At 40.5% G+C, this 18007-nt stretch overlaps 1 protein-coding gene across 13 annotated transcripts in view; it reads left to right on the top strand.

Annotated features, from left to right (window-relative positions):
* Window positions 1–18007, top strand: part of AFG1L (AFG1 like ATPase) — a 250446-nt gene that overhangs the window by 40763 nt on the left and 191676 nt on the right. For 12 of the 13 annotated variants that reach the window (XM_017958426.3, XM_017958427.3, XM_021938035.2 and 9 more), the window contains exon 3: window positions 15707–15758. The exons of the other annotated variant lie outside the window; for it this stretch is intronic. In XM_017958426.3, the coding sequence (XP_017813915.2) occupies window positions 15707–15758 (52 nt within the window). The remainder of the gene's footprint in view (window positions 1–15706; window positions 15759–18007) is intronic. 13 annotated transcript variants of the gene reach the window in all.

Below are 18007 nucleotides of genomic sequence, written 5' to 3'. Positions count from 1 at the left end.
TCTCCTGTCTCAGCCCCCCGAGTAGCTGGGATTACAGGTGCCCACCACCACGCCTGGCTGATTTTTGCATTTTTAGTAGAGACGGGGTTTCACCATGTTGGCCAGACTGGTCTCAAGTGATCCACCCGCCTTGGCCTCCCAAAGTGCTGGGATTACAGGTGTGAGCCACTGCGCCTGGCCCCACTAAATCTTTAAAATACTGAAAGAGATCCAAACATCTAGCATAATTTGAAGAAAAGTATATACAACTTTAGTTTTTGAAGAGAATAAAGATGACACAGACCTATTTTTTTCTAAAAACAAACACTGATATGCCAATTATCAGAAAAGGAAACTTTGGGCTATTAGGTTTTCCAGTGATGGAAAAACTTTATTTGGAGAGTTCTTTATTCTGGTGCTGTGGTTTGAATATTTGTCTCTTTCAGAACTCATGCTGACATTTAATCCCCATTGTGGCAGTATTGAAAGGTGAATCCTTTCAGAGGTGACTGAGTCATGAGGGCTCTGCCGTCATGAATGGATTAGTCCATTTGTAGAGTAATGGGTTAATGGATTAATGGATTATCATGGGAGTGGGACTGGTGGCTTTATAAGGGGAAGAGAGTCTTGAGCTAGCGCACTCAGCCCCCTCACCATGTGATGCCCCTGTGTCGTCTGGGGCTCTGCAGAGAGTCTTTACCAGCAAGAAGGCCCTCACTAGATGGGGTCCCTCAGACATGGACTTCTCAGCCTCTATCACTGTAAGAAATAAATTCCTTTCTTTTTTTTTTTTTTTCGAGACTGAGTCTCACTCTGTTGCCAGGCTGGAGTGCAGTGGTGCGATCTCAGCTCACTGCAACCTTCCTGGGTTCAAGCCATTCTCCTGCCTCAGTTTTCTGAGTAGCTGGGTGTGCCACCACGCCCAGCTAATATTTGTATTTTTAGTAGAGACTGGGTTTCACCACTTTGGCCAGGCTGGTCTCGAACTCCTGTGCCACGTGATCTGCCTGCCTGGGCCTCCCAAAGTGTTGGGATTACAAGTGTGGGCCACTGTGCCTGGCCCATAAATTCCTTTTCTTTATAAATTACTCAGTTTCTGAGTAAAACTCGGACTTTGGACTGTAAACCTTTGCCTTGGGTATGAAACCTTGGCATTGTTGAAAGAATAGTGGAAACTGTAAGGGACAAGTTTCACCACAGCACAGTTTTCTCTCTCTGATAGGCCATCCAAACAGCTAAGGAGAAGACAGATCACTCAAGAACTTAAGTTGTTTGTTAGCTACAGCATTTGTGCTGCTGTGCTACACATTCAGCCATTTTGGAGGAAAGCTAAGCAGTACTGACTGCCCATTTTCTCGAACTTTAAATAACAAATACTATTTCTCAATATCTTCATTTTATCATTAAATTCAACTAATTACTACCTGTTTAAAAATAAATAAATTTCAGAATATCTGAAACTCAGTTTCTGTTATAAGTGACAGAAAATGAACTAAGACATATGCTAAGTAGGATTTATGATTTTATGAACTTTGAATTTTGTTTTTAATACAGTTGTTTAAACTTCATTATAGGCTGGGTATGGTGGCTCTTGCCTGTAATTCCGGCATTTTGAGAGGCTGACATGGGCGGATTGCTTGAGGCCAGGAGTTTGAGCCAGCCTTGCCAACACAGGGAGGCCCCATCTCTACAAAAAAAAAAAAAAAAAAAAAAAAAAAAAATTAGCTAGGCATGGTGGTACATGCCTGTGGTCCACCTAATTGGGAGACTGAGGTGGGAGGATCACTTGAGCCCAGGAGGTTGAGGCTGAAGTAAGCTGAGATCGTGCCACTGCACTCCAGACTGGGCGACAGAGAGAGACTGTCTCAAAAAACAAAACAAAACAAAACACAAATAGATTTCATTATGGTGCAGTTATTTTTTTTCCCTCTGTACTCCTAAGAAACTTTCTGTAAGCGTATGCTATAATACTAAAATAAAGTATACCTTCTTCATAAGATACCAAATTTATTAACCAAGGTGAAAAAATTGGTGACAAACTACCAGGCTGCTTTCACCTACCTATGTAATAATGTTTTCTCTAATAAATTAACATTTGAAGATGTTATGAGCAGATGACCATGCCATATGAGCAACAAACTATGAAGAATGAGCATTTATAAACACTTTACTTTTGTTATTGAGTAAAATTTACAACCAGGTTAATCTGACACATTTAATGTATGCATAATTGTTATTGTGCTGTGAGATAATTAGGCATAAATGGTAAGTAGTTCATGTAAATCACTATAATTAGAATTACTTTTACACAGCCAAATCAAGCATTTCCAGAGTCAGGGAGGGAGAGAATTAAATAGAGTATGGAGCTACTCTGAAAATCTGTGTTTCCATTAATCAGGGGTCTATAGGCAGCCAGGTTTTTCATCTCTTAGGAGGAGACACTGTAGCCCAAGAGACCTGAGAATTGGGAGCCACAGAACTCCTTTCCTTTTTCTCCTGCCCTCTACCAGATAATTTTCAGTTTTTCCCTAATGAGAACTTATTTCCAGCTCCCTTTTATATCCTACCGCCTTTTATTTGGATACCCCCTCCTCACCCTTCCAAGAACAATGCATGAGGCAGATGGAAAAGAACTCAATTCTATCATTGCACTCAGAGCAGCCACAGGCAATACATAAATAACTATATTCCAATAAATCTTTATTTACAAAAACAAGTGTCATGCTGGATTTAGCCCATGGCCGTAATTTGCTGGCCCTTGCTCTAGATGACTGCTACCTAACTAGATAGGAGGGCTGGTAGATGATTACCTAGTCTAACTTTCCAGTTTAATATTCCATTATTGTATCCCTGCCTCTATTCAACAGGAACTATTCACTGTTCCATTAAATAGACAAACAAATAGAACAAAATAGAAAGTTCAAAATATACATGGAAACTTGATATATGATTGAGTTGACATTGTGAATCAGTAGGAAAATGATCGTCTATTCACTAAATTAGCATGGGATCATTGGTTATCTATGTGAAGATTAAAATAAAATTAGGTACTTACATCTAGAAATAAATGCCCTAAATTTAAAGTGAAACTTCAGAACTTCTTGAAGAAAATATAGAGGAATAACTTCATGAACTTGGGAAAAGGAATAATTTCTTTTCTTTTTTTCGAGATAGAGTTTTGCTCTGTTGCCCAGGCTGGAGTGGAGGGGTGTCGTCATGGCTCACTGCAGCCTTGACCTCCCGGGCTCAACCAATCCTCTTAGCTTAGCCTCCCCAGTAGCTGGGACTACATGTGCATACCACCACGCCTGGCTAATTTTTTGTATTTTGTAGAGACGTGGTCTCACCATGTTGCCTAGGCTGATCTAAACTGCTGGCCTCAAGCAATTCACCTGCCTCAGCCTTCCAAAGTGCTGGTGTTACAGACTGAGCCATCCTGCCCAGCCAGAAGCATTTCTTATACAAGATATGAAAGTCCAATATATATATTCATGTTGTCCTGTAAATTGAAAAAACATTAAAAAGTCCAGCTTATAAAGGTAAACACCAATACATTTGACTATGTTAAAATTTAAAACTTCTAGTTAACAAAAGGTACCATAGAAAAAGTGAAAAGGTAGACAACAGACTGGGAGAAAAGATTTTTCATAAAAAATAATTGACTACTGGCTGGGCATGCTGGCTCACTCCTGTAATCCCAGCACTTTGGGAGGCCGAGGTGGGTGGATCACCTGAGGTCAGGAGTTCGAGACCAACCTGGCCAACATGGTGAAAGCCTATCTCAACTAAAATTACAAAAATTAGCCAGGCGTGGTGGTGGGTGCCTGTAATTCCAGTTACTCGGAAGGCTGAGGCATGAGAATGGCTTGAACTCGGGAGGCGGAGGTTGCAGTGAGGTGATATCTGCCACTGCACTCCAGCCTGGGTGACACAGCGAGACTCCATCTCAAAAAAAAATTGATTATGAATCACTCTCTAGAATATATAAAGAACCCTAACCCGGTGCAATGGCTCATGCCTGTAATCTCAACAGTATGAGAGGCTGAGGGTTGGGAGGATCGCTTTAGGCCGGGAGTTTGAAACCAGCCTGAGCAACATAGCAAGACCTCATCTCTGCAAATAATAATAATAATATATAAACAACTTCTACCATGTAATAGAAAAACAAACAACCCAGTAGAAAAATAGACAAAGGAGAGTATTTTTTTTTTTTTCAGAAATAACTAGAAGATACCACAAGACTGGGTAAACAAATCAGAATGTATTTATAAAGTGGAATGTTGCTTAGCATGGGGATGATAAACTATACATTCAGGTAGTTAATACTGAGGAGGAAGGGGACAAGGAAGGCTTCAACTATAATTAATGCTTTATTATATAAATTTTGAAATAAATGTCAACATAGAAAGATTTGATAAAGCTGGAGGGTGGGTAACGTGCTGTTCCATAGAGTCTTCAATTTTGCCTCTTTGTAATATTCCATTGTGAAAATATTTTACATGTGATTGTGAGATATTTCAACACGTTAGATTTTTTTTTTTTTTTTTTTTTTTTTTTGGAGACAGAGTCTTGATCTGTCACACAGGCTGGAGTTCAGTGGTGCAATCTCGGCTCGCTGCAACCTCCGCCTCCTGCGTTCAAGCAATTCTCATGGCTCAGCCTCCCGTGTAGGTAGGACTACAGGCCACCACGCCCGGCTAATTTTTGTATTTTTAGTAGATACTGTGTTTCACCATGTTGGCCAGGCTGGTCTCAAACTCTTGGCCTCAAGTAATTGCCCACCTCAGCCTCCCAAAATGCTGGGATTACAGGTGTGAGCCACTGTGCCTGGCAGGGTTAGTTGATTTTTTTTTTTTTATTTATTTTGAAAAAATAACAACTTTTCTTGAAAATACAATTTTAGAGTCTACTAGTTCAGCCTTTCCTTCTTACAAATAGACTGAGAGGCTGGGTGTGGTGGGTCATGCCTGTAATCCCAGCACTTTGGGAGGTTGAGGCGGGTGGATCACTTGAGCCCAGGAGTTTGAGATGAGCCTGGGCATCATGGCAAGACTTCATCTCTAAAAAATAAAAATTTAAAAATTTAAAAATCCAAATAGACTCTGGAAGGGGAATTATTAGCACAGTTCTCAGAAAGGCATATGAAATATGTTTATAAGAGGGTTTTTGCAATGCAATGTTTTCCTCTTTCTGAAATTTCATAAACTGAATATATATAAATCTGATCACACTCTTCTCCTGCTTAAGGCTTTCAGCCTGCTCCAGATAAAATACAAACTCAGCATGTTCTTCAAGGTTCTTGAGAGCCTAGTCCCTGCCTTTTGCCAACCTCCTCTGCCATTGTTCTCTGCTGGCAATATAAGCCCCAGCTATGATGACCTGCTTGAAGATCCTTGGATGAGGCTGAGACCTTATTTTGTCTCTGGGTCTGCTAAAGCTGCCCATCCCCTGGCCGGGCGCGGTGGCTCAAGCCTGTAATCCCAGCACTTTGGGAGGCCGAGACGGGCGGATCACGAGGTCAGGCGATCGAGACCATCCTGGCTAACACAGTGAAACCTCGTCTCTACTAAAAATACAAAAACTTAGCCGGGCGAGGTGGCGGGCGCCTGTAGTCCCAGCTACTCGGGAGGCTGAGGCAGGAGAATGGCGTAAACCCGGGAGGCGGAGCTTGCAGTGAGCTGAGATCAGGCCACTGCACTCCAGCCTGGGTGACAAAGCGAGACCCTGAAACACAAACGTGTCCTCGTCCCAGCTAAAGCTGCCCATCCCCATCCTTTTGTTATGGCTCATCTCACATTGCCTGCTGGTGACCACATGCTTCTCTGGTAGATATTGTATTTCTTTCTTTCTTTCTTTTTTTTTTTTTTTTAGATGGAGTCTTACTCTGTCACCCAGGCTGGAGTGCAGTGGCACGATCTCAGCTCGTGGCAACCTCCGCCTCCCAAGTTAAAGTGATTTTCATGCCTCAGCCTCTGAAGCAGCTGGATTACAGGCATTTGCCACCATGCCTGGCTAATTTTTAGTAGAGATGAGCCAGGCTGGTCTTGAACTCCTGACCTGAAGTGATCTTCCTACCTTGGCCTCCAAAAGTGCTGGGATTACTGCCCCTGGCCGGTTTTTCTTTTCTTGGTCTTCTGGGCCTGAAGAATCCCAGCCCACTGCCTAGCACAAAGTAGGTGCTCAACACTCAGTTCATGTTTGTGGAACGAATGAAACATGAATGAATAACAAAGCCATCACTAAAGAGTCACAGAGCCTATCTGTGTGTCTGTGTGACAGGGTAGGTGTCTCCATTGAGTGCCTGTATCCACATATGTCTCTGTGAATGTGTCCTGTTCTCATTCCCTCCTTAACATCAGTTCTTAGCTAACCCTGAAGATGCCTGGAAGGACAGTTTATTTTCTCAGATTCAGAAAAACAACAGCATTTACAACAAGGGATGTTTTCCACATCTTTCTTTTGCTGAAGCCCAGATTGGCTTGAGAATAATGCTTGTATCTCAGTAGTGGACTGAATTAGTAGTGGACTGGAGTAGACCAGACCTAGCAGAGCTTCACCCAAGCTAGGCCAAAAGCAGAGTATCAGGTAGGAGCAAAGTGAACATGGAAGGATTTGCCAGAAAACTAGCCCACTGTCATTTGTCTCCCAGTGGTACGTGTAGGAACTTATAAATGTTTGTGACTTGAATGCATGAGACATCAAAAAGTCATTTGCATCTTTAAATTGTGTTATAATCAGAAATTGAGCCATTTCTTACACTAGTAGTTTTAGAGTTTTAAGCACACCCCCATCTTATTGAGATACTTAAATAGGCTTAATTATGCTAGTAAACTGAGCAAGTTGATGTATTATACTTTAGGTTGCTGAGATTCTTTTGCAAATCAGCTAAAGACATTTCAAAAACCATTTTCATTTAAAGAGAATTTATGGGTGCTAATATATAGTTCAGTTTTTTAGTTTTTAAAGATCTTCTTAGAAACCTGAAATGATCTACTTTTATCAAAAAGTGGTCCATGTTGAGAATGCTATAATGCCAGTTTTTAAAAGATGTAATTATGCTCAGCATTCCAGCTGGAATCATTGTTTCTGATTCTATCATTTTGGGAGATAATAATGCAATGGTGGGGGGAACGGAGAGAAACAGGAAAAGTAGTATTCCTGCATTTTAAACAAATTGAAAACAACACTTTTTATTTTAACAGCACCACCCTTATTATCTAATTGTCCTAGTGGAAATGATGCCAGAGTAGCAGGTGGATAGTGACCCAGAAAGGCAGAGGACGTGCTATTTCAATGTATAACTTTGATGAGAATCACCTTGGATCATTTTTTAATGCTAGAATTTTGATATCATAGGGAACCAAAGGATAATGCTAAAATCATTAAATCAAAATATTTGGAATGATGGATGACATACATTCTTTTAGTTTGCAGTAAAGGAATAGTTTTGGTAACAGTTTTGAAAGCAAATATCTACAATGCGAATATGCAGATATTTTTGAATAATTTTAGGTTTAGTTCAAAAGTAAAAGTAATACAGTAATTAGTCACCTTACCAAATTTTTTTCTGTTTTTTTCCAACTTTTCATTTTGAAAAATTTCAGCAATATACTTAGATCCACTAATGGTTAACATTTTGCCACATTTGTTTAACCTTCCCTCTAAATATCTTATTTTCTGGAACCATCTACAAATAAGTTGTATCATAACACTTGACCCCTAAATATATCACATATAACGCCTCACAAGGACCTTTTCCTGCATAACTATATTATCATCATCGCATTCCAGAAATTTAACACTCATTTAGTAATGTTATCTAACCTTCCAGGTTCAAATGGTTCTTGTGCCTCAGCCTCCTGAGTAGCTGGGACTACAGGCACGTGCCACCACACCCGACTAATTGTTGTATTTTTAGTAGAGATGGGGTTTCACTACTATGTTGGCCAGGGTGGTCTCAAACTCTTGGCTTCAAGTGATCTGCCCATGTTGGTCTTCCAAAGTGCTGGAATTACAGGTGTGAGCCACTGTACCCAGGCAGAAAATAAATTCTTTAATTTTTTTTTTTTTTTTTTTTTGAGACAGTCTTGCTCTGTTGCCCAGCCTGGAATGCAGTGGCATGATCTCTGCATACTGCAACCTTTGCCTACTGGGTTCAAGTGATTCTCCCACCTCAGTCTCCCGGATAGCTGGGATTACAGGTGTGTGCCACCACGCCTGGCTAAGTTTTGTATTTTTAGTAGAAATGGGGTTTCACCATGTTGGCCAGGCTGGTTTCGAACTCCTCACCTCCCGCCTTGGCCTCCCAAAGTGCTGGATTACAGGTGTGAACTACTGAAATTCTTTTAAATTATTTTTTAGTTTTTAATTTTTGTGGGTACATAGTAGGTGTATCTATTTATGGGGTACATGGGATGTTTTGATACGGGCATGCAATGTGAAATAATCACATCATGGAGAATGGGATATCTGGCCCCTCAAACGTTTATCTTTTGTGTTATAATCAAATTATATACTCTTTTAGTTATTTTAAAATCTACAATTAAGTTATTGACTATAGTCATTCTGTTGTGCTATCAAATAGTAGAACTTATTCTTTCTATTTTTTTGTACCCATTAACCATCCCCACCTCCTCCGCCACCCCAGCCTCTCACTACCCTTCCCAGTCTCTGGTAACCATCCTTCTACTCTCTATGTTCATGAGTTCAATTGCTTTGATTTTTAGATCCCACAAATAAGTGAGAATATGTGGTGTTTGTCTTTTTGTGCCTGGCTTATTTCACTTAATGTAATGACCTCCAGTTTCATTCATGTTGTTGCAAATAACAGGATCTCATTCTTTTTTATGGCTGAATAGGACTCCTAACTGATGCAATTTTTTTTTTTTTTTTTTTTTTTTCAGTTTATTTGCTGTTTTTCCTTCCTTAGGATTTTTTCTAATAGAAAGTTTTAATTTCAGTGGTCTTTTTTGTTTGTTTGTTTTTTGTTTTTTGAGATGGAGTCTCACTCTGTTGTCGAGTCTGGAGTGCAGTGGTGTGATCTCAGCTTACTGCAACCTCCACCTCCCAAGTTCAAGCGATTCTCCTGCCTCAGCCTCTCCCAAGTAGCTGGGATTACGGGTGTGCGCCACCACAGCCAGCTAATTTTTGTATTTTTAGTAAAGACAGGGTCTCACCATATTGGTCAGGCTGGTCTCGAACTCCTGACCTCAAGTGATCTGCCAGCCTCAGCCTCCCAAAGTGCTGGGATTACAGGTGTGAGCCGCCACACCCTGCCTTAATTTCACTATTTTTAATGTATCTATTTTTTTCCCTTATGGTCTCTGGGCCTATGTCTTGTGAAATATTACACTTTAAGATTGTAAAAGTAAATTAATTGGAAAACATTTTATAAATCAACAGCTTTATAAGCTGTTGATAAGAAGGATTACAAGAGAAGAGGAATTTGATTTGATGGGCCCTGGTTCCTGAGAAGGTAGATGAGGTATGAAATTAAATACTGATAGAAGGTTGGAAGAAGGACAGGAAGAAGAATCGTTTTCCTTTGTAACAGGAGGAATGTCACAGGAGGGAGGAATGGATGGGTGCAGATGTGGGTGGGATTGCAGTTTCACATAGGAAGTTGAAGGACTTTCAACCCAATGCCTTCTGTTCTCTCTTTATGAAGAAGTAGGAGACATCTTCTGAAAGTGATGAGTGAAATGTAGTTTTGCTTAGTGGGAAGTAAGAAGGTTCCAGAGATTCTTTGCAAAGACACAGTGAACTCACCAGGGAAACAGAATTGTTGACAGTATGGAGGGCCCAGAGAGAGGGTCCACTCTGCACGACTGTCAGACTTTTTTCAGCAATCCTCAGCAATCTGGGTGAAGTTCATGGAAGGGTATATATTTTAGTATGAGATTTTTCTATTTTTAGCTATCTTTTTATCATTTATATATAATTTTATTAAATTATGGTTAGAGTACATTCGATTCGTTGGAATTTATTGAAATTTTCTTTCTGGCTTAGCATATGGACTATATTTGAAATCATGCTGCTTGTTCTTGAATGTATTCTTGGTTTGTTGGGTTTAGAGTTTATATGGATATAAATTGCTTGAACTTACTAATTGTATTGTTCAGATCTTTGAGAGGGATGTGTCAAAGGGTGTGGTGTTTCTTTTTCCACGAATTACAGGTCTGAGTATAAACAGGTATTGGTAAGCACATTATGCTTGCAGTCTTTGGCGTGATTACACATGCAGAAGTGAGCAGTGACGGGGAAATTCTCTATGCTGGGCCCTGCACCCAACAGATAAGGAGACAGCAGGTTGGAGAGTTGAGAGGGCTTACCCAGGGTCACCTAGCTAATCAATAGCCAGCCAGGATTTGTACCTAGATCTTTTGGGTTCAACTCTAATACTCTTCTGCCATATCTCTTATGCTTGGTGGAGGTAGGTGGTAGGTTATCACCATCTTCCAACATCATCCTTAAGCTTACGATCTATCTGCACAATCTAAAAGGTGATGTCACTGGATCCTCATCAAAAGCCCATTAGAGAAGGTGTCATCATCCTACTTTACAAACTCCCTAAGATACAGGTAACTTGTGACAAATCTTATAACTGGTCACTAGAGAAACTTAATCATTTCAGATTTTAAAGTCTGAGTCTAATGTTACGTGTGTGCATCTTGGGAGTCTGGAATGTATCAGAGCCCTGGCAGAAAACAATTCACAGTAGATGTTTCAATAAAGACCAAATTTAGAGACTACATAGAGAGGCATGGGCAGGCTTAAGGTAGCAAACAAGGGATGGAAGGGCAAAGGAGGAGACTGGTGAGAGCTGGAGCTGTGGCCTGAGGGATGGGCTGCTTGTTGGTCTGGAGGGATGTGGCTCTACTGAGACACATCTCTGAAGCAGGGAGGGATGGGAGAGAACGACCCATCCCTTTCTATGCCCTCTCTCCTATTTCCTGCAAGGAATGCCTCCCATGGGCTGAACCAGCCAGGAGCCAGCCAGAAAGGTCAGTCTCTTGGGGCACAGACAGGAGGGAGAAGGCATCAGGGGAGGGGAGCACATGGAGAATAACCAGCACCAAGAAATAGTGTAAGTGTGGAGTTCACTGTGATTTCTGAGACATAAGGACAAGTTTTAGGGAATTAAATTTAAGGAAGGAAATTTAATAGAACAGAAAAATAGCGTTAAGTTGTGAGAAATCTAAACTAGGAGCATGCAAATGATGTGGGTTCCTAAGGGACAGTCATTTTGAAGAAAACCGTGTAAACCTTCCTCTCCCCGAAATCACTACTATTAATAAAGAATTCAAAAACTTCTTTAGGACCCATTTTGTAGCCTTCTGATTAGTCTTACTTTTCTCCATTTGATTCTCTGATTTTTCCCTTAAGACATAGATTTTTAAGTGCCTTAAAATAATTTCAATAATTATTAGAAAACTGAAATTTTTATGAGGAGGAAATTAGCTTGTTTCCCCAAGTAAAAATAAGTGGAGTATATAATATTGTTTAGATAGACTATATCTATGTCTAATGATTCTTGTTAGGAGGGTATCCATTTTGTTGATCAATTTGCTTATATTAAAATCTCCATCTTATACAGTATTCATGTGATACCAGGTATTTGTGATCTTAGATGTTTGAGGATCTTTTCTTTGGCACAGCAGTATCTCTTTGTCATCTTCTAAATATTACTCTGAGATATAATACAACATAACAGATTATATATGTAATATAGAATGTGGTATTTGCTAAAGTGCTCTTTCTAAAATATATTGAGTTGAGAGGGAAAAATAGAAGAGAGGACCATGAGCGCAAATTTTCTCTCTTTTTATTTTTTATTTTTTTGAGGTGGAGTCTTGCTGTGTCGCCCAGGCTGGAGTGCAATGGTGCGATCTCGGCTCACTGCAACCTCTGCCTCCCAGGTTCAAGCAATTATCCTGCCTCAGCCTCCTGAGTAGCCTGCTACCATGCCTGGCTAATTTTTGTATTTTTAGTAGAGACGGGGTTTCACCATGTTGGCCACTGGTTTTGAACTACTGACCTCAAGTGATCCGTCCACCTGGGCCTCCCAAAGTGCTAGGATTACAGGTGTGAGCCACCACACCTGGCCAACTTTTTTTTTTTTTTATAGCAGCATTCAGCTCTCTCCATGCAATCTTCCCCTGCACCCCCCCCCGCCATCTTTCTTCATTTCTTTTCCCTGAACTTCATTTATTCACCCTATCTTGATTATATCATGTAGCAGTATCAGAATAGGCCTTAAAACTATTCCCACAAAATGTATTGTGAAGAATTATGAATTGCTGTGACACTCTCAGTTGCCTATACAAAATGCTGCTTTCAAAAAATTTCACATACGTAGAATATACTTAGAGATTATTAGGTTTTATGCAAGTTTTCCAATTTGAAGCTGTTCTAAAATTAAGAGCAGAATGCTTTTTCTGGCACTTGAAAATAGAATAACCATGATAATGGTTCATATAAGAAACAAAAAACCAAGAAAAATTAAGAAGTTTTGGCAGGAGTAGAAAACTGTTTTGAGTGGAGATTTAAGAATAGATGGGGAGTTAACATGCAGAGAGATACTAGGAAGCCATCCGGATGGCAGAGTCAAAGCAAAGAAGATCCTTTTGTCTGGCCTAGACTGTGAGTGAGGTCTAGAAGGCCCAAGCTACATTTAATAGAGAAAGAAAGCAAAAAGGAACTAGAAAACAAGAGAGGTTTCTGAGGCAGGTTGGAATGAACCCATAAATTATAAAACAAAAGCAGGCCAGGTATGGTGGCTCATGTTTGCAATCCCAGCGCTTTGGGAGGCCTAGGCAGCAGTTTAAGACCAGACTGAGCAACATAGTGAGACCCCATCTCTACAGGGTAGTTTGTTTGTTTGCTTGTGTTTTGAGATGGAGTCTTGTTCTGTTGCCCAGGCTGGGTGCAGTGGTGTGATCTCGGCTCACTGCAACCTCCGCCTCCCGGTTCAAGTGATTCTCCCGCCTCAGCCTCCCAGGTAGCTGAGATTACAGGCATGCACCACAACGCCCAACTAATTGTTGTATTTTCAGAAGAGACAACGTTTGACCATGTTGGCCAGATTGGTCTTGGACTCCTGACCTCAAGTGGTCTGCCTGCCTTGGCCTCCCAAAGTGCTAGGATTACAGGCATGAGCTATTGCACCCAGCCTACAGGAGAGTTTTTTTAAAATAAAAATTAGCTGGATGTAGTGGTGTCCGCCTGCCCCAGCTACTTAGGAGGCTGAGGCAAGAGGATTGCTTGAGTCCAGGAGTTCGAGGCCTGAGTGACAGAGTGAGACCCTGTCTCTAAAATAAATAAAATAAGACAAAACCAAAAACATTATGGATGAAACCCTGAAAGCTAGGTTTTGAGAATGTTCTCTGCCAAATTATTGACCACTCTGGTTGATGCTAAGTGGCATAATCTTCACTTTTTTCTGTTTTACCTTCCCTTTCTGAACTCACTCCACCCTATCATACCTCGTTGTTTGCACAGGTGTTTAGGAACTGCTGCAGAGTCTGAAGGTTACTCTTCTAAGTGTAACAAAATTCAAGATGGTTATTTGGTTTGATAATAGCATTAGGTAAGAGAAGTTCCATTTTGCTTCATCTCCAGAGCCCTTCAGTTTCCAGTTTTGCTCTGGACCTGACTGCTTTCCTGACCTGCAGTGCCACTGTGGTCCTAGAAGCAGGCCTCCCTCTGACAAGCTTTTTTCCCTCCCAGGGGCTCTCTACATTTCCCAGAGCCTATGTTTTCTTCTTGCTGAGTGGGAAGTTTTTTTCATACCCTGAATGTATGAAAGGACAATTTTCCATTTTCACACTTGATGAATAGATTGGATAGATTAGTAGGAAATCATTTTTCTGCAATGGAAACAATTTCTTTTTTGTAAAGGTGGTGTCTTGCTTTGTTGCCCAGGCTAATCTCAAACTCCTGGGCTCAAGCAATCCTAATGCCTCAGCCTCCCAAACATCATTTACTGAAGAGACAATTTCTTTCTCCCACTATGCTTTATATGGTTTTAGTAGCTTCTCTTATTTTTCCTCAGTATATTATTATATTGACTTCACTTTTATTTTTATTGATTGATTGTGATTGAGTGAGACAGTGTCTCATTCTGTTGCTCAGGCTGGAGTGCCGTGGTGTGATCTTGATTCTCTGCAGTCTCCACCTCCTGGGCTCAAGCAGTCCTTCCACCTCAGCCTCCCAAGTAGCTGGGACTATAGGAGTATGCCACCATGCCCGGCTGATTTCTGTATTTTTTTGTAGAGATGGGGTTTTTCTATGTTGCCTAGCCTGGTCTCAAACTCCTGAGCTCAAACAATGTGCCCACCTTGGCCTCCCAAAGTACTGGGATTACAGGTGTGAGCCACTGTGCCCGGCCCACTTGGAGGTTTTTTTTTTTTTTTTTTTAATGTCTGGATAGTCCTCTGTTTCCTCTGAGTTTCTTCCCCTCTGTATATTTGTTCTGGTCTCTGACTTTTATCTTGGAAGTTTCTTCCAAATATCTATTGACCATTGGTATTAACAAGCTGATTGAAGCTCCAGCTTGAGAGGTTTGGTGACTGGTGTGCTTTACCAGAAGGTAATCTGGTAGGGATCTAGGTCTTTCTTTGGGAGGAGCTTAACCAACATAAGTGCCTTTGGGCCTTTTTGTCTGGAGATCATTCAGTTTCTCCAGAAAAATTCTTCTACTGTACTCATTAATTGCTGAGAATGAGTCTAGCTGCCATTGTTTGGGGAGCCCATCTGGGAAAGAAGGGAAAGACTCCACGGATGGTAAATAGTAGAGGGGATGTACATTCGAGTTGTGTGACTGTGAACCCCTCGCGGGGGGCTACTATGGTTATTGCCTCCTGTATTGAATCCTAAGAGGGGCTTCACAGCATTTTTTTCCAATTTTCTTTTGTGGTAAATACACACATAAGATTTACCATTTTTCATGTTTTAAGAGTACAGTTCAGTGGTATTAAATACATTCGTAATGTCATGCAACTATCACTGCCATTTATCTCCAGAACTCCTTTCATCTTGTAAAACTGAAACTCTGAACCCATTAAACAATAATTCCCCATTCCTTCCTCCCTCCAGCCCCTGGCAACCTCTTGTTCTACTTTTTTCTAATTGAGACGGGGTCTTGCTGTGTTGTCCAGGCTGCAGTACAGTGGTGTGAACACAGCTCACTGTAGCCTTGACCTCCTGGGTTCAAGCAGTCCTCTAACTTCAGTCCCCTGAGTAACTGGGACCACAAGTACATGCCACCACATCTGGCTAATTCTTTTTAACTACTTGCAGAGATGAGGTCTCCCTATATTGTCCAGGCTGGTCTTGAACTCTTGGGCTCAAGTGATCCTCCCACCTCAGCCTCCCAGAGTGCTCAGATTATAGGTGTGAGCCACAGCGCCTGACTTCTACTTTCTGTCTCTAATTTTTCGCTCTTCTAAGTACCTCATGTAAGTGGAGTGATAGTATTTGTCTTTTTGTGACTGGTTTATGTCACCTAGCATGATGTCCTCAATGTTCATTCATGTATATGTTAGAGATTTTTCCCTTTTTAAGGCTGCATAATATTTCAGTTTTATACATTTTTACATTAAGTTTTTTCTTATTGTATATAATAGTCCCTCTTGGTTGTGTATATACGACAGTTAGGAAGACTATGTATATGATTATATTTAATTATTTGCATGGTAGAGATTTATAATTTGTTCTTAATTTGCAGCTTTTTTCAAGGAGCAAACCTCCCAGGGGCCTGTATGTTTATGGAGATGTTGGTAAGTGTGTTAAAATAAGTTTTGGGTGGGCAAAACAGAAAGTTTCTCAGCTTTTGCTCAGGGATAATTTCTATTTCTATTCCTCAATCTATTACCAGCAAGGGAATAGGATGAGGCAGGGTAAGGCAGGGAGAGTAGAAAGGGGAGAGAGGGCAGTATCTCAGCTTTTACTTTACTTCTCTTAGGATACGGCTATAGTCTAGGGCAGAATTAGTCACCATGTTAGGGTGCAAACATTATTTAATGTATAACGTAATTAATCTCAGGGAAGGAAATCATCTACAGTAGGTTATTAGACAAATCAGGATTCCATGACTCATTAACTCAGCTTAATACTTTTTTAAAAAATAAGCTGTTCTTTTTTACTTTTAATTTCCAGTAATATTTCTAGTCATAACCTAAGCACTAAGATGAATAATTTAGTCGTTATTATCTTTAATGTAGTTGATAGTAGATACTCTTAATGCATAAGTGGTAACATTTCCTTGGTCTCCCAGTTGTAGACATTGGGCAGAAAGACTCACATTTTGATGGAAACCTTCTGAGTCGTCACTTCTTTCCAGGTTTTCCTAATCATGTAGTGTCTTGCTTATGAAGTCTTCCCTGACCTCATTCTTACTGAAATATTCTGTTTTGTGGTTTCTATTTTCTTCAAACAAATCCTTTTCTCTTAGTCTTAAACCTCTCCTTGGCCACCCTCAGTCATTGATATCATGAAGGGGTTTCTACTTGGCTTTATTGCCTCCTTGCTTTCAATTATTTCTTTCGTGTCTTTTTAAATTTTTAAATTTTATTTTTTTCTAATCCCTCAGTTTACTGTCAGTCAATTATTTCTTCTTCTGGCATACTCAAAACTCACATTCACATGTAACAAGGTCAGTTTTGTACTAGACTAATATTCACACTCTAGGCTCCCCTATAGCCACGACAGATTTGCATTATGAGGGAGTAATGGCAGGGAATATTAGTAACATTTTTAGGAAAAGAAAAAAAAAAGGGCATTGAATAAGTAGTTTTTTTGTTTGTTTGTTTTTGAGACGGAGTCTTGCTCTGTCACCCAGGCTGGTGCGGTGGCATGATCTCGGCTCACTGCAAGCTCTGCCTCCCGGGTTCACGCCATTCTCCTGCCTCAGCCTCCCAAGTAGCTGGGACTACAGGTGCCTGCCACCACATCCGGCTAATTTTTTGTGTTTTTAGTAGAGATGGAGTTTCACCTTGTTAGCCAGGATGGTCTCGATCTCCTGACCTTGTGATCCGCCGTCCTCAGCCTTCCAAAGTGCTGGGATTACAGGCGTGAGCCATGGCGCCTGGCCGAATAAGTAGTTTTAATGCCTTAAAGATAAAACTGTTCCTTTCTAAACTGTTCTTTCTTTTTCTAAAAGATTACTGATGCCTTGCATTGAATATCCGTTTTATATTTCCAGATTTAGCTAATCTAATAAAAGAGAATAATTTAGTTCACAAAAGTGAACATTAGAGATTGCCCCTTAAAATTCCTTAAGTTCTTGAAATTACAGAAAAGAAGCTCAAACTATTCTTTTTCTTAGTTCATTGGCTAATTGGTACTTTTGAGACCAATGTATACTTACTTCTTATTTAGAAAGCAATTTATAATAGACACTTGATCAATTTTATGTTCCTGCACCTTTGGGCACCATTAAAGATTCTCATCCTGTTGTCAGGGCTCATTCTCTGCCTCCTGAGAACATTTACTTCCAGTACCTTCACTTTCATATTAAGTCATTGCTAAAATCAACAACTTTGTTCCTCCTGTTACCTTAACCAGCTGACCATAAATGGAGATGGTTGATAAAGCACAACTGCTTCCACTTCTGTAAAAGGACTTTTTTTTTAAACCCTATGAACGTTGTTGGATTTTAGTTTAGAAAATACAGCCATATGGTAACTAACTGAAGGGAAGCACATTACAAGTTATTCAACTGAGTGTTTGAAAGCAATAGAAAAGATATGATAGTATGGGATGTTCATATAGTTTGGGTGTGTGGCAACCTTTGTTTGGAAACATCCTTATAATATAGAGAGGGGAAGAGAAAGGAATTCTGAAATGGGAAGTGAGATGAACATTTTGGTGGCTATAATAAGTTTAGTTCAGACCACTTATAAAATAGGTAATCTGCCAGGCATGATGGCTCATACCTGTAATCCCAGCACTTTGGGAGGCCGAGGTGGGTGGATTGCTTGAGCCCAGGAGTTCAAGACCAGCCTGGGCAACATGGCAAAACTCTGTC

This window comes from Papio anubis, chromosome 6, assembly GCF_008728515.1.
Source record: "Papio anubis isolate 15944 chromosome 6, Panubis1.0, whole genome shotgun sequence".
In the NCBI taxonomy this organism is placed as follows: Eukaryota; Metazoa; Chordata; class Mammalia; order Primates; family Cercopithecidae; genus Papio; species Papio anubis.
The sequence above is the reverse complement of the archived record's forward strand: the minus strand, read 5'-3'. Positions and strand labels throughout refer to the sequence as shown.